The 16,855-nt window shown below is 45.7% G+C and overlaps 1 protein-coding gene across 1 annotated transcript in view; it reads left to right on the top strand.

Moving 5' to 3' along the window:
- Positions 1–16,855, top strand: part of LOXHD1 (lipoxygenase homology PLAT domains 1) — a 247,851-nt gene that overhangs the window by 104,767 nt on the left and 126,229 nt on the right. Inside the window, exons 15-18 of the mRNA XM_029059328.1 lie at positions 5,694–5,770; positions 7,315–7,511; positions 8,556–8,748; positions 10,699–10,859. Of these exons, the coding sequence (XP_028915161.1) occupies positions 5,694–5,770; positions 7,315–7,511; positions 8,556–8,748; positions 10,699–10,859 (628 nt within the window). The remainder of the gene's footprint in view (positions 1–5,693; positions 5,771–7,314; positions 7,512–8,555; positions 8,749–10,698; positions 10,860–16,855) is intronic.

Below are 16,855 nucleotides of genomic sequence, written 5' to 3'. Positions count from 1 at the left end.
ATCATATCCTACCTTGATTACTGCATCAACCTCCTCGCTGACCTCCCTGCCTCCCATCCCTCTCATCTCCAATCCGTGCTTCATTCTGCTGCCCTGATCATTTTTCTAAAAAAAAAGTTCAGTCCATATGTCCCCACATCTCAAAAACCTCCAGTGGTTGCCCATGCACTCTGGATCAAACAGGAACGAACTCCTTACCATCGGCTTTAAGGCACTCGATCAATTTTCTCCCTCTTAACTAACTTAGCCGATCTCCTACTAAAATCCCACCTGCACATTCTGCTCCCCTAACACCAACCTACTTTCTGTAACTCAATCTCATCTATCCCACAACCGACCCTTTGCCCTTTGTCCCCTCTCTCTGGCCCGAAACATTCTCCTCCTTTTATACTCACCACTCTCCCCACCTTCAAAACCCTCCTAAAATCACATCTCCTCCCCAAGGGCTTCCCAGATTAAGCCCCTTCTTTCCCTTAACTTCCCTCCCTTCTTTTTTAACTCCGAACTTGGCTGTGTACCCCTTAGGCACTTGGATGCTCACCCCAGCCTCACAATAATTATGTAAATATTCTTATACTCTTCTATATCCCTGATTCTTAATTTCTTTTAGCGTCTGTCCTCCTCTGTAGAACGTAAGCTCCTTGTGGGCTGGGATCACATCGGTCAACTTTTGTATTATACTTTCCCAAGTCCTTAGTAAAGTACTCTGCACGCAGTAAGAGCTCAATAAATAGCACTGATTGATTGATTTCTTGAAATGTCTTCGCTTTGGTTCATCACGAGGGTGAGGACGGGATAATGCCCAGTTGAAAAGTGTGTGTGCGTGTGTGTGTTTGTGTGTGTTTGCACAAGCAAACCTGCAGGGAAAGAGTAAGTCTGCCGGAGAGTTATGTAGGCTAATGTATTTAGCAACATCTCACACTATCAAATTGGGCTGAAGTGTTCTAGGCTGGGGGGAGATGCCTATTTATATCCTGGTGGTAGTTAAGTGGTTATAAAATGGTATGCTGAGCTTTGGACTCTGAAGGGTCTTCTTTCAAAACGGAGGAAGGCGCTCACTATATACAGAGCACTGTACTAAGCACTCGTTCCTTGGAGCAGAACCTGAGGGCCCACACTGAGTTTTGGGCTTTTTTCTTTCCTTCCTCTCCCTCACCTTTCTCAGATTAAGGTTTTGGGTCCCCGCCCCTCAAGGGGTAGCACAGACTCCCAATACCACCTCCCTTCCCAGGTTCTCCTATGTGGTTCTGAAGAGACACAGCCAGAAGAGATGATAGCTACTTGAGGTTCAAGCAGACACTCAGAGGGCGACAGATAGGAGCCTCCTTCGCACCCTGGTCCTTTAGACTGCTGCGTCCTCTGGCTTCTCTCCTCGAATCTGAGTTCACCCACCAACCCCCACATTAGTCAAGGGCCTCTCTAGTGACCTAATAAACTCCTGTTGTATTGTACTCTCCAAGTGCTTAGTACAGTGCTCTGCACACAGTAAGCACTCGATAAATATGATTGATTGGGGGCAGGGATCCCATCTACCAACCCTATTTTATTGTTCTTTCCCAAGCCTTTAGTACTGTGCTCTGCACACAATATGCCCTCAATAAATAAGATTGACTGTGGAGAGGGATGTATCTATCAACCCTACCCTATTGTTTTCTCCCAACCCTTAGTACAGTGCTCTGCACCCAATAAGCATTCAATAAATACCCTTCCTTGACTGTGAAGAGTTTACCATGTGCTAATGCTGGAGAAACACAGGGTAATCAGATCAGCATCCCCTCTCATAGTCTAAAGGAGAGGGAGAACAGCTGTTAATTTCCATTTCACAGGTGAGGAAAATGAGGCATAGTTTCAACGACTTGCCCAAGGTCACGAAGGAGGCAAGGGGCCCAGATGGGATTAGAACTCAGGTCCGAGTGCTAGGGAGGTGCTCCCTCCACTTGACTATGCGGCTTCATTCTGTGGGGAAGGACTGAAGCAGCAGAAGCAGCAGCAGCCTGGCACCGCCTTCAGAAAACAGAACACTAGGAAGAGCAGAGCCTTGGATGTTACTCTGCCTGAGGTTGTTACTACTAGACTCATCCCCGAGAAGCCAAAAACTCTGCTCTCTTGACTACCTGACAGCTTTTATTTTATTTTGGGATTTATCCCTCTCCTCTTGTCTCCTGTTGATTTGGGGTTCCCGTCTCTCTGCTCTAATTCTTAGATTGTGAGCCCCTTGTGGGCCATGGACCCTGTTTAATTCCCATCCGTATATTCTTCCCCAGCACCTAGCCTGTTTCCCACACCGTAGGTGCTTAATAAATGGAATTTCTACTGCTGTCTGAATCACCTTGGGAGCAGCATGACTTCCTGGAAAGAGCGTGGGCTTGGGACCAATAGCACCTGATCTCTAATTCCAGCTCCACCACTTGCCTGCTGCGTGACTTTGGGCAAGTCACTCAACTTCTCTGAGGTAACAGATCAGTTACCTCATCTGTAAAAGGGGGATTAAGACACTGAACCTCATGTGGGACAGGGATTGTGTCCAACCTCCAACCTGATTAATTTATATCTACCCCAACCCTTACAGTACTTGACACATAGTAAGTGCTTACAAATATAATCATCAGTCATCAGTTTTACACCTGGTCCCAATAAACTGTCTCCCTGCTGCAAGGCTGGGAGGGTTTAAGGAGCAGAAACTCTTCAAATTAATGCTGCAGTACCAATCGATCAATCAATGGTATTTATCGAGGCTTACTGTGTGCAGGGCATTAGAAGCAGATCTTGCATTTCTCTGGTTGGAGAAAAATCCAATCTGGGTAAAAAAGGCAATCTATTAATCAATCAATTGTATTTATTGGATACTTACTGTGTGCAGAGCATTGTATTAAGTGCTGGGGGGGAGTACAATACAAAAGAGTTGGAAGATGAAATCCCTGCCCATAATGAGTCAGAAGGATCGGGGTTCTAATCCCAGCTTTTACACGTATCTGCTGTGTGACCTTGGGCAAGTCACTTCACTTCTCTGTGCCAGCTACCTCATCTATAAAATGGGGATTAAGACTGTGAGCCCCATGTGTCCAACTTGGTTAGCTTGTGTCTACTACCCCAGCATTTAGTACAGTGCCTGGCACATAGTAAGCACTTAATAAATACCATAAAAAAATCCCGATCTTACAGTTAAGACAAGCCCCTCTCCATGATTAAGAGTAGACTGAGATTGTCCTGTTCCCTTTTCATCTTCCCTCTAGACTGTAAATTCACTGTGGGCAGGGAATGTCTCTCTTAATTGTTGTATTACACTCTCCCAAAAACTTAGTACAGTGTTCTCCACACAGTAAGCGCTCAAATACAATTGACTGACTGACCTCAATTTGCACAAGTTAAGCACTCTCGGGTTCCTGTCCCTCTTATCAAGAGTGGGATTATTTTTTGTTTCCTCTTTCTCATACCCTCTGGAAAAGGAAGATCTGGCCCACCCCTCCCACCCCTCTCTGCTCTGAACTCAGGAGGTGTCAGAAAGCTGACAAGATTCCTCAGGTTCTAGCAATCCTCGGGGTAGGTCCCAAATGGACTGGATGGCTGATGGCCAGAGGAGTTGGGATGAAAGGTGGACGACACCAGCAATGATCTAGAGTTTGAGGAGGTGTAGGCAGAGATCTCTAGATGCCAAGTTCCTTGTGAAGGAGGAATCACATCTAACAGCTCTGTTGTGTTGTATTTTTCCAATGCTAAGTACAGTGCTGTGCACGCAGTAAGAATTCAATTTATACCATTGATTGATTGAAGGACCATCGGTCAGTCAGTGCTGAGCATCTACTTATTGTTGAGTCAGTTGTGCTTCCTGTGTGCAAAACAGTGTACTAAGTGCTTGGGAGAGCACAATATAACAGTAAACACACATTTCCTGCCCACAATGAGCTTAGAGTATGGAGAGTCCAGGACTGGGAGTGTGGGGGTTACAAAGAAGACTCAACCGAACATTAGAAGACAAGACATTGTTGCTGGTGCATGGGTACACACTGTGGATAGTTTCTTCACCTGAGACCTATCCAAGGCTACTCTACCTTATCACCTGAAGCAATTAATCAATCAGTGGTCTTTATATGAGAAGCCGCTGGGGGTGGGTGGGACTAGATAGAGCATGGTTTAGGGAGTGGAAAGGAGTGAGATGCTGTTGTTTGTGAGTTGTATGATGTTGGGTAAGTTACTTAGCTATTTTGGGCCTCAGTTACCTCTTCTGTGAAATGGAGGTTAACACTGGTGAGCTCCATGTGGGACATGGACTGTGTCTAATGTGGTTGCTTGTATCTACCCCAGTGCTTAGTGTGGTACTTGCCACATAGTAAGCGCTTAATAAATACCCTAAAGAAAACTGAGAGCTTATTATATATAGAGCATTATATTAAGTGTTTGGGAAAGTACAATTCAACAGGGTTACTAGCTGAAATCCCTGCCTACAAGGAACTTTCAGGCTAGAAGGGAAGATTATAAAATATAGATTGGGGAAATAGAGCGTAACATTTTATATGTAACTGCTGTAGGGCTGAGGCAATTATCAGACTAAAGTCTGTGAGATGACAGGGATTCTAGCTCTCCTATGTACCAGATGGGCCCAAAGCTACATGATTAGGGGAATCAGACAGATGTCTTGTTAAGGAAGGAGTGTGGCCTTATGGAAGGAGAAGGGGCCTAGGAGTCAGAGAACCTGTATTCTAATTCTAGCTTTGTCCCCTGTCTACTCTGGGACCCTGGGCAAGTCACTTCTCTGTACCTCAATTCCTCTGTAAAGTGGGGATCCAATTAATAATGTTGGTATTTAAATGCTTACTGTGTGCAGAGCACTGTTCTAAATGCTGGGGTAGATACAGGGTAATCAGATTGTCCCAGGTGGGGCTCACACTTAATCCCCATTTTACAGATGAGGTAACAGGCCCAGAGAAGTGAAGTAACTTGCCCAAAGACACAGCTGACAAGTGGCAGAGCTGGGATTTGAACCCATGACCTCTGACTCCCGGGCTCTTTCCACTGAGCCACACTGCTACTCTCAATTAGTCTGTGAGCCCCATGTGGGATGGGTATTGTATCTGAACTAATTAACTTCTACCTACTCAAGTGCTTGATAAATAAATGCCATTATTAAAGGATCACTCCCCTTTTTCCAACCTTTGCCCCAGCAGCCCTAGAAGTCTCAAGGGAGTTAGCAGTTGATAAAGCTGGGGAGCCTAAATATGCTAATAATAATTGTGCTATTCATTAACTGCTAACTATGTGCTAAGCACTTGAGTAGCTTAAATATAAGCAGATCAGACACAGTTCCTGTCCCACACAGAGCTCACAGTTTAAGAGGGAAAAGATCTCAGGTATTGGATCTCCAATTTACAGATTAAAACTGGCATACAGAGAAACTAAGTGATTTGTCTGGGGTCCCACAGTAGAGGAAACTGAGATATAGAAGAGTTGAGTGAATTACTCAGGGTCCCACAGCAGACAAGAGTCAGAACCAGGATTAGAACCCAGGTCCTCTGACTCCTAGGACAGTACTCCTTTCCACTCGACCACACTGCTCCTCATGGTGCACAGCCAATGAGTGGGTCGGTCAGTGAATCCACATGGCTTTGAGTGCCCAGAAGGTAGCTAGGATTGTCCTTACCAAAGATCTTCTACGGGGCTTCTACCTAGCAGATAACTTCCCTCTTTTCACCAACCAGATGGTTCGACAAAGATCAGGACGACGGCCAACTAGTGAGAGAATTATTGCCGAGTGACAGCAACTCAAGGCTGAAAAGTGAGTTGGCCCAGGGAAGGGCTACTGTCTGGCCAGATGATTCTTCTGCAGCTGAAGCGGGGGAGGGGGATAAGAAACAGTTGGGAGGTGAAATAGGCCGGCTTTGGTATAAGGGATGGCCCTTGGGAGTCAGAAGAGAGAAAGTTGCCTTGTTGTTTCCCAAACTGTCTCCTGAGTCACGTGGTGGGTTCTTTTGTTGAGTGATGTGGATTCATTTCTACCTTCCTGGATCTAGAGGGAGAAAGGAAATAGAAATTGTTGGTATGATGATCAAGAAAGTTAAGCTCAGGTGACAACAAATAGGGCCACTTCATGGCTCAGTGACTCAGGACAGAAAAGTGGGAATTCACTCGGGAAATTAACAGGACGGCATCCAATTTTTTTCTCTTCCAATGCCATGATTAATAACCATGCAACTCTTCTCGGGCAGTAGATATCTTCAGAAGGTCCAAGGAATAGGGAATGTGAAATAACGTTGGGAGAGGGTCTTTCTCATCCAAATGTTTTTAGGCTTTCAAAGAAAAATGTGTATCCTCACTTGTCCTGATGGATGTTCCTAGTGGGTTGGGTGACCATTTCTGCAACTCTGCTCTTTCCCACTATAACTTTTTATGTGGAGCTTTCTGACTTCCCATGGCTTGTAAAGTTCTCTCCCAAGAAGGACCTGCTCAGTAGCCTGCTCTCTATCCTGATGAATCAATCATTGGTATTTATGGAGCACCTACTATGTTCAGAGCACTGAACTAAGTCCTTGATCTTATTAAAACTGTGGAAATTCGCAATTACGGCAATTTCCCAGCATCTCTAGGTGAGCTCTGTGTATCTGAATGTTTTAACTTTTTTCAAAATAATCATGGCATTTGTTAATGCTATGTGCCAAGCACTATATTGCTGGGATATACACAATAATAATAATAATTGTGGTATTCAAGTGCTTACTGTGTGCCAGGCATTGTACTAAGCACTGGGGTGGAAATAAGCAAATCAGGTTGGGCACAGTCCCTGTCCCACCTGGGCTCACAGTCTCAATCCTTATTTGACAGATGAGAGAACAGAGGCCCAGAGAAGTGCTTGCCAAAGGTCCCACAGCAGACAAGTGGCAGAACTGGGCTTAGAACCTATAACCTTCTAACTCTGAAGCCTGTGCTCTATCTACTATACCATGCTGCTTCTCTAGAAACCTGTCTCTGTCCCATGTGGGGCTCACACATTAAATAGGAGGGAATAGGATTCAATCCTACTTTTACAATGAGGAAACTGAGGCACAGAAAAGTTAAGTGACTTGCCTGAGATCACACAGCATAGCCGGGATTAGAACCTGGATCTTCTGACTCCCGGGCTCATTCTCTCTCCATTGGGCCGGGAAACATGCTCTAGCTGGTTGGGCTAGAGATGGGTGGGCATTCACATCAGGCTCTTAAAAGATTCTCTTTGTTCTCCAGTAATCTTCTTCTCTTATTTGCCCCCTCTCTTCCCCAAATCCCTGATATGAGGTGATCTAACCTACTCTGATACCTGCGTTCGTATTTCCTTCCCGTGGGCAGACATTCGGTACCACATCAGTATCAAGACTGGAGATGCTCCCGGTGCCAGTACAGATGCTAAAATTACAATCAAACTCTATGGAGAGAAGACAGATACCATCCGGCAAATCCTCCAGGTGTCCGATAATAACTTGAAAGACTACTTCGAACGGGGCCGGGTGGACGAGTTCACCATTGAGACCTTAGATATTGGGAAGGTAAAATTTCTTCCCTCCTCTCTTCTTCCTTTATTTCAAAGCATTGCAGGAGGCTGCTTTTCATTATGCTTCAAGACGGCCTTCCTTTCAAGATGCCTGTGCCCTCTAGATCCTGTTTACTTTGGTTAACTCTTCACCTTTGGACATCAAGACTCCATCGACTGCCCCTCTTCATTCAATCGTGGTTATTGAGCGTTAACTATGTGCAGAGCACTGTACTGGGCGTTTGGGAGAGTACAATGCAACAATAGACACATTCCTTGGCCACAACGAGCTTCTATATGGTTGCTCCCTTCTCCTTCTACACCTCCAGCTAGTTGTGCTCTACACTCTGCCCCACGATGATGTGAGGGATTGTTGAGGTTTTGGGGAACACCATCCCTTGTGGTCCCCAATATTAGTAGACGATAGTGATATTTCTTAGCCTAAGAGCTCCATATATGGGACAAGGACTGTGACCAACCTGATTCTTTCATTTTCCCCAGTGCTTTGCACATACTAAGTGCTTAACAAGTATTATTATTGTTAATAAGCATTTACTATGTCCCCCTCTAGACTTTAATCTTGTAGGCAAGGAACTTGTCTACACACTCTTAAATTGTAATAATTATAATATTTTGTGGTATTTGTGAAATGTTTACCATGTGCCAGGCACTGTACTAACAGCTGGGATAGAGACAAGTAGATTGGTATGACACAGTTCTTGTCCCTCGTGGGGCTCTCAATCTCAATCCCCATTTTACAGATGAGGTAACTGAGGCACAGAAGAGTGAAGTGAGTTGCCTGAGGTCACACAGAAGACAAGTGGCAGAGCCAGGATTAGAACCCTTGACCTTCTGACTCCCAGGCCGTGCTCTAGCCATTATGCCATGCTGATTCTCAAACATCTAGTAGAGAACTGGGCAAACTCCAAACACAAAGGGCCGACTCAGTCTTCTCCAGCACCCTCTGGCTCACCCAATGTGTTCACTCGGGCCTCGAGAGGGTGAAGACCATCCCAAGTGGAACACGGCAGAGGCATCTTCCGCTTCTGTTCCCTTTCAGATCAACCGGATCATGATCGGGCACGACAGCGGAGGGATGCGAGCTGGTTGGTTCCTGGGCAGCGTCCAGATCTGGGTGCCCCGCCATGGCAAGCGGTACACCTTCCCCGCTAACAGGTGGCTTGACCGGAGTAAGTGCGATGGGAGGACGATGGTGGAAGTCTACCCAAGCGAGATCGTGGATACTGAAACGTGTAAGTAGGAATCCCTTTTAGGATTTATTTTTCCCTCTCTGGGTTTACAGTGGGGTGTTTAGGAATGATGACCATAGCGATAATTGTGGTATTAAGGGCTTACTATAAGCCAAGCATTGTGCTAAGCACCAGGGTAGACCCAAGATAATCAGGTCCTACGTGGGGCTTACAGCTAAGTAGGAGGGAGCACAGGAATTGAACCCCCACTTTGCAAATGAGAAAACCGAGTCAAAGAGAAGTTATGTGACTTGCCCAAGGTCACACAGGTAAGTGGAGGAGCTGGGATCAGAACCCAGGTCCTCTGATTCCCAGGGCAGGGTACTGTCTACTAGACCATGTTACTTTGAGGTCAAATCCCTGCTGGGAAGGGGGCCTGACCTGGATTGGAGTGAGAAGCGGATTATTAGAGGGAGAAATTAGGTTGGCTATGAAAGTGTTTACATCGATTCATGGATGATAAGACCATGAAAGATTATTAAAGGGGGGGTTAGAAGATATATCGCTAACCAGAAGAAAGAAAGTCAAGGAAGGCAACTATGACACTGTTTTCCAAGCATTCTCTGGGGCCACTGTCATAAAGGAAATTGGATTGTTTGGATCATCGGGCTGAATCAATAGGTTGTTGTGACTCGGACTATTTATAAATAAGATAGTAGGTATCATCTTCCCTTCAAGGAGCTCAAAATGCTTCCCTCAGATTTCACACATGCTTGGAAGGAAAGTTAGTTAGGTATCATTCTGATTTTACAGATGAGGAAACTGAGGAACAGAGGAGGGGAAGTGACTTACCCAAGGTCACCGAGCAATTGAGAGACAAACAGGTCGGAGGCAGAGACTAAAATACAAGATTTTCTTCTTCCCAGGAGATTGCTCAGTAGCGTGCCAGAGAACTGGCTGAAGGCAACTCATCTAAATGAGGAGTTAGCTGTATCTGTCCTAGCTTCTGACTAGCTCCAGTTCAGAACTCGCCAGGTGTGGACTGTGCTTGTTTTGTTAGTCGATCCTTTCCATAAGGGTCAACTTTTAGCTGCTAAAAGGGATGGTTGAAAGCAGGGAGAGAGAACCCCATTCATTGCTCCCAAACAGGAAAAGGTCCTCTAGACTTTAAACTGCTTGAGGGCAACGATCACATCTACCAACTCAATCGCATTGTACTCTCAGAGCTTAGTACAGTGCTTTGCACATGCTCTCAGTAAATATTACTGATTGATTGGGGAAGAGGCCTAGAGATTCCCTCTTCCTCCATTCGATTGTTTTTGAACCCTGTGTGCAAAGTACTGTACTAATGCTTGGGAGAGTACAATATAGATATAAAGACACAGTCCCTGCCCACAACAAGCCTATATTCTAGAGATCCATCTGCTATTTTGTTCCTTAGTTTCTCCAACCCTCAATTACACATAAGTAGATGTTTCTGCCTAAATGCTAGACTGTAAGCTCATTGTGGGCAGGGAAAGTTTCTACCAAATCTGTTACGGTACCCTCCCAAGCGTTCAGTACCGTGCTCGGTACACAGTAAACACTCAGTGACTAATAATTTTAATAATTGTGGTATTTAAGTGCTTACTGTGTGCCAGCTACTGTATTAAGCAATGGGGTGGATACAAGCAAATCAGTTTGTTTACGGTCCCTGTCCCACATGGGCCTCCCACTCTCAATCCCTGTTTTTCAGATGAGAGAACTGAGGTACAGAGAAATGAAGTGACTTGCCCAAGGTTGCACAGCAGACAAGTGGCAGAGCTGGGATTAAATGCATGACCTTCTGACTCTCAGGCCCAAGTTCTATCCACTGTACCATGCAGCTTGTCACTACTCATTGATTATGGACAAGGAACATGTCTACCAACTCTGTTATTTGGTACTCTTAGTACAGTACTCTGCACACAATAAGTGCTCGACAAACACGACTGACTAATAAACACATGTCTCTTTCCTTTCCCTTCACAACAGTGATCCATTATGAGGTAGAAATTGTGACGGGGGACATGGGGTATGCTGGCACCAATGCCCGGGTCTACATGCAGATTTACGGGGAGCTGGGGAAAACCGAGGTGCTTCATCTGACCAGCCGAACGAACGTCTTTGAGCAGGGAGCCACTGACACTTTTCAGGTATGAAGGAGGGAGGAGGCTGGCAGACTCCCCTGCCGTTCTGGGCGTGTGTGTTTCGAGGAATGTAAATCCCTGAGGGAGGTCCCAGCTAAGATGACCACTTACTTTTCCGTCCCTCACATTCCCAGAGAGATCACCTAGTTGGCCCTCAAGCCAAATGTGGCATGGCCTAGTGGGAAAAGCACAGACCTGGGTCTCAGAGGAGCTGTCTTCTAATCCCAGGTTTTGTTTTTTTTCTATTTTCATTGTATTTGTTAAGCCCTTACTATAGGTTTAAGCACCATTCTAAGCGCTGGGGTAGGTCCAAGTTTATTTGGCTGGACACAGTCCCTGCCCCTCATGGGACTCACAGTCTGTTGGAGGGAGAAGAGAGGTTCCCATTTTACAGTTGAGGAAACTGAGGTACAGAGAGGTTAGTTGCCCAAGGCCACACGGCAAGCAATCGGCAGAATGAGGATTAGAACCTAGGTTCTTCTGACTCCCAAGCCCATGCTTTCTCCACTAAGACTTTCTGCTTGGCCAATTGCCTGCTTCGTGATCTTGGACAAGTCGCTTAGCTACTCTGTGCCTCAAATCTCCATTTCACAAATGAGGAAAGTAGTAACTCCCTGCTATTTAAACAGTTAAAACCCCATGTGGGACTTGGCCAGTCTGATTACCTTAAATCTATTCCAGTGCTTAGGACAGTGCTTACCACGTAGTAGATACTTAACAAACACCATCATTATTATTAGATGCCCTCCTCAACCCTGATTTTATAGGCAGAAGGGTCTTAAGCAGTCGTGATTGGAGTTGGGAGAGGTCCAAGGTAAGGTGGCCAATGCCTAGCTCCACCTCCACCAGACCCTGGGGTAATCGCTTCTGGTCTTAGGATCCTCAGGTTCCCACAGAATCCATAATGAATACCAGCAGGCTGGGGATTAGCCTGGCAGACTTGGTAGGACCCGCGACGTTTACGTAAGTGACAGGAGCTGGGTGTTTGGGGTAGGGCAGCTGAGTCAGAGAGGAACAGGAACATGCCATCTGGTCTTCCATTTCTTGCCGAGATTCGGTGGAGTTGAGGGCTGATCAGAACACATAGATCTCTTTCCACCACACTCTTTATGTTATAACTATGAGATCCGGGTCATCTGGAGAGGATATAACTGCAAAGTCTCATTGAGCTGCCTCCTGTCTCTCCCTGACTCCCATCCATACTTCACTCTGCTACCGGGACCATTTTTCTACAGAAACATTCAGTTCATGTTCCTCCACTCCTCAAGATCCTCCAGTGGTTGCCCATCCATGTCTACATCAAACAGAAACTCCTTACCTTTGGAGATAAAGCACTCGATCACCCTGCTCCCTCCTACTTCACACCTCGCCGCTCTCCCACTACAAGCCAGCCCGAACACTTCACTTCTCTAACGTCAACCTACCCACTGTACCTCCAATTCTTCTCTCGACTCTGACCCCTCTCTCACGTTCTCCCTCTTCAAGTCCAACGGGCAATGACTCTCCTCATCTTCAAAGCCTTACTGAAGGCTCAACTCCTCCAAGAGGCCTTCCCTGAAGAAGCCCTTATTTCTTCTCCTCTCAGTCCCTTCTGCAATGCCCTGATTTGCTCCTCTTATTCACCACCTCCCTCAATCCTACAGCACTTATGTACGTATCTAATTTATTTACATTAATGTCTGTTTCCCCCTCTAGATTGTAAGCTCACTGTGGGCAGGGAATCTGACTACCAACTCTGTTATTCTGTACTCTCCTAAGCACTTAGTACGGTGCTTTGCACAAAGTAACCACTCAAATATGATTGAGCTGTCATCCGTCCAGCAGCTCTGACACTAGCCTGCTGGGGCAACTCGAGCAAATCACAACTTCTCTGTGCCTCAGTTCCTTCATCTGCAAAATAGGGTTTCGCTACCTCTTCTCCCTCCTACTTAGACTGTGAACCCATCATGGGACCCTATTATCTTGTTTCCAGACCAGAGCTTAGTACAGTGCTTGGCACAGAGTAAGTGCTGAAAAAATACCATTATTATCATTATTACCATCGTTAAGTCTTCCTCATAGTATTAATTTATTATTCAATTTCCATTTCCCAAGGAGCTTTAGAATCAATTTTCTCTTTTGTCCCAAATAATTTTCATTGGAAAATTTTTAATATGCATAATATGCCCAAATGCATCCAAGATATATTTTTAACAGATAATAATGGCTCTATCTTTTAAGTATTTACAATGTGTTAAGCACTGTACTAACCCTGGAGTTTAGCGTACAGGATAATGAGATCAGACCTGGTCCTTGTCTCACATGGGGCTCACAATATAAGAAAGGGAGAAAGGTATTTTAACCCCATTTTACAGATGAGGAAAATGAGGCACAGAGCAATTAAATGACTTTCCCAAAGTCCCATAGCAGGCAAGTGGCCAAGACGGGCCTAGAAGCTAGGTCTCTTGACTCCAAGTCGCACACTCTTTCCTCTAGGTTAAAAGGAAAACTCTACGTACCATTCATTCGAAGAAACCCAGTAGGTTTCAAAAATAGAAAAACAAAAAAACCCCTTCACACATTCTAATTTTATGCATTACTCCCTTAACAGACTCATATGTCAAGTTGATCTCATCTCTAAAATAGTCTACATTTCAACTTTCCCATGGTGACTAAACACCTGTCAGATTTCTCTGCAGTTCTCCTGCTCCATTCAGTGTATTTCACACAACATTTGCTTTAATGTCCTGGTTCTTGGCTTTCCAAATTACTGAATCTGTTTGATCGCTGGGCAGGTCATTGTTCTTGCATCTCTTTGTTTCCATGCAACATGTTCTGGGATGGTTTGTGTACTATCCCTCTTAATTCTATGTTCTCTTTTACAAGCAGAGTCTCATATTTCGTAAGACTTTTAACAGTGATATGAGGGAGAGGCAGTTAGGCATGGTCATTCCCATTTTATAGATGAGGAGACCGAGGCCCAGAGAAGCCTGGGTGACAGCAGCTCAGTAGCAGAGCTGAGATTTGAACCTGTGACTCACACTACTATTATTGTTATTACTCTTATTCTTAATATCATGGTATTTAAGTGCTACCATGTGTCAACCACTGTTCTAAGGTCTGGTGTGGATCCAAGTTAATCAGGTCAGATCGGATACTGTCCCCATCCCACATGGGGCTCACAATCTAAGTAGGAGGGGGAATAAGATAATCGAATCCTCATTTTAAAGATGAGGAAAATGCGGAACTGAGAAGTCAGGTGACTTTCCCAGAGTCACATAGCAGGCAACTGGTGCAGCAGAATTAAAGCCCAGGTCCTCTGTCTCCCAGACCCGAACTCTTTCCACTAGCTTATGCTGCTCCTATTTCCATAATCTCTCTCCACTAGGCCACGTTTATTTTTTTTTCAGTGGAGGCGGGGCAGGGGGAGAGGCTTGGGGTGGGGTGGTAATAGAAGTTGTAGTAATAGCAATAATATTTATTAAACACTTACTGTATGCAAAGCACTGTAATAATAGCTGGGAGGGATTACACAGGTGTGAATTAGATACAGTCCCTGACTCTCAGGGTTTTACAAACTTTGCAGGGGAATGCCTTCAAAGGTGAAATACGTAATGTTCCCATTTTGGGACTATCATTCACTCATTCAATAGTATTTATTGAGTGCTTCCTTTGTGCAGAGCACTGTACTAAGCGTTTGGAATGTACAAATCAGCAATAGATAGACTATCAATCGTGTTTACTGAGCACTTCCTGTGTGCAGAGCACTGTACTAAATGCTTGGGAAAGTACTATATAACAGAGCTGATAGACACTTTCTCTGCCCACAACAAGCTTATAGTCTAGAAGGGGAGACAGACACTAATATAAATCAATAAATTAAATTTCAGAGAAGTGGCATTGCCTAGTGAATAGACTCCAACTCTGCCACTTGTCTGCTGTGTGACCTTGGGCAAGTCCTTGAACCTTTCTGTCCCTCACTTACCTCATCTGTAAAATGGGGGTTAAGACTGTAAGCTCACAATGGGCTGAAGGTGTCTGCTAATTCTTTTATATTGTACTCTCCCAAGCCTTTAAAGCAGTGCTCTGCACATAGTAAGTGCTTAATAAATACCATTGATTGATTAATGAGGGACATGGATTGTGTCCATCCAGATTTACGTGTATCTACCCCAGTGCTAAGTTAGGTGCCTGGCACATAGTAAACACTTTAGAAATACCACAATTATAATCACTATTATCATATTCATCATTATTATCATCATCTTTATCATTATTAATTCATTCAATCATATTTATTGAGCATTTACTGTGTGTAAAGCACAGTATTAAGTGCTTGAGAGGGTACACTAACAATAAATGGACGCATTTCCTGCCCACAGTGAGCTCACAGTCTAGAGAGGGAGACAGGCATACTATACATAAAATTATTATTATTATGCACACAAGTGCTACGGAAGAATGAGCTTGGAGACTACCCTGGAGGTCCAGTGAGCCCCTCTCCAGGGCATTCCTCTCTGCTTTGGTGACAGCTGGAGGCCACAGACGTGGGCGAGATCTACAAGGTGCGGCTGGGCCACTCGGGGGAGGGCTTCGGCAGCGGCTGGTTCATCGAATCCTTGGTGCTCAAGCGGCTGGTGCTGAAGGAGGTGGAGCCGAACCCTGAGGAGGAGAAGAGGAAGGCCAAGGAGAGGGAGCGGGCGAGGGAACAGAGGAGGAAAGAGAGACTGAAAGCCAAGCAGCAGAGGAAGAAGAAGAAGAAGATGAAGAAATCTAGTGACGACGAGGACTCGGAAGCAGAGGACTCGGAAGAGGAGGAGGGGTCTTCGGAGGAAGAGTCGTCGTCCTCCTCATCAGAGGAGGAGGTGGAGGAGGAGTTCGGACCAGGGATTAAGGAGGTGATCGACGTATATAAGTTTGAAGCCCACCGCTGGCTGGCCAGGGACGAAGACGATAAGGAGTTGATCGTGGAGTTGGAGCCCGCCAATAGGCCGGGTCCGGAGGGTAAGCTTCCTGTCCGTAAGTCCGTGGCCAGACTGGGGGTGAGGAACACAGTTCAGAGGCATGTCCGGTGACTGAAAACTCCCCACTCTGGGGACGGGGGCGGGCGTCTGGCTTTTGAGCTCCCCCTGCACTGTTCTCTTGCCTTCTCTATCCCATCTCCCAACCTCCTCTGACATGTGGCAGAGGAGAGTTACTCTGTCTCATGATCATAGAGAAGCTTCTGCTGAATGATGATTGTGGTATTAATAATAATGATGATAACTGTGGCATTTGTTAAGGGCTCATTTTGTGCCAAACACTTTAAGTGCTGGGGTGGAGAAAATTGGGTTGGACGCAGTCCCTGTCCCACGTGGGGCTCACAGTCTTAATCCCCATTTTACAGCTGAGGTAACTGAGGCACAGAGAAGAGAAGTGACTTGCCCAAGGTCACACAGCTGACATGAGTAAGAGCTGAATTAGAACTCAGGTCCTTCTGACTCCCAGGTCCATGCTTCTATAACTAGGCCACGCTGCTTTACTATGTGCTAAGCCCTGTACTAAGCACTGAGAACCACACTAGATCATCAGGTCTGGTACAGCCTCTGTCCCACATGGGACTCATAGTCGAAACAGTAGGGAAAACAGGTACTGAATCCCCATTCGGCAGTTGAGAAACTGAGGTCTGGAGAAGTTATTTGCCTAAGGTCGCACAAACAGTGTAGTGGCGGAGCCCCTGCTCTTCCCATTAGGTCACACTGCTTCTCCTCTTTGTAGGTGAGGCTGCATGGAACACTGTTCAGAGTTGAAGGGTCACGGCCCCCATCTCTAGGAACTCACCACCCCAGTGCAGTCAGAGTGGCCCGGATGAATGGAGAGAGGGACCTTCATTTGGAGTCCCAATAGCTGGGAGAGAAAAAGAGGGTCAGGGCCCAGGCGCTGGGGTAGGTTAACTCCTGTGGAGGGAGGAAGGAGAAGAAGCACGGCTTAGAGGAAAGACCACGGGCCTGGGAGTCAGAGGACCTGGTTTCCAATCCAGGCTC

This window comes from Ornithorhynchus anatinus, chromosome 3 (genome assembly GCF_004115215.2).
Source record: "Ornithorhynchus anatinus isolate Pmale09 chromosome 3, mOrnAna1.pri.v4, whole genome shotgun sequence".
NCBI lineage: Eukaryota > Metazoa > Chordata > Mammalia > Monotremata > Ornithorhynchidae > Ornithorhynchus > Ornithorhynchus anatinus.
Note: the sequence above shows the minus strand (reverse complement) of the source record. Positions and strands in the feature narration are given on the sequence as shown.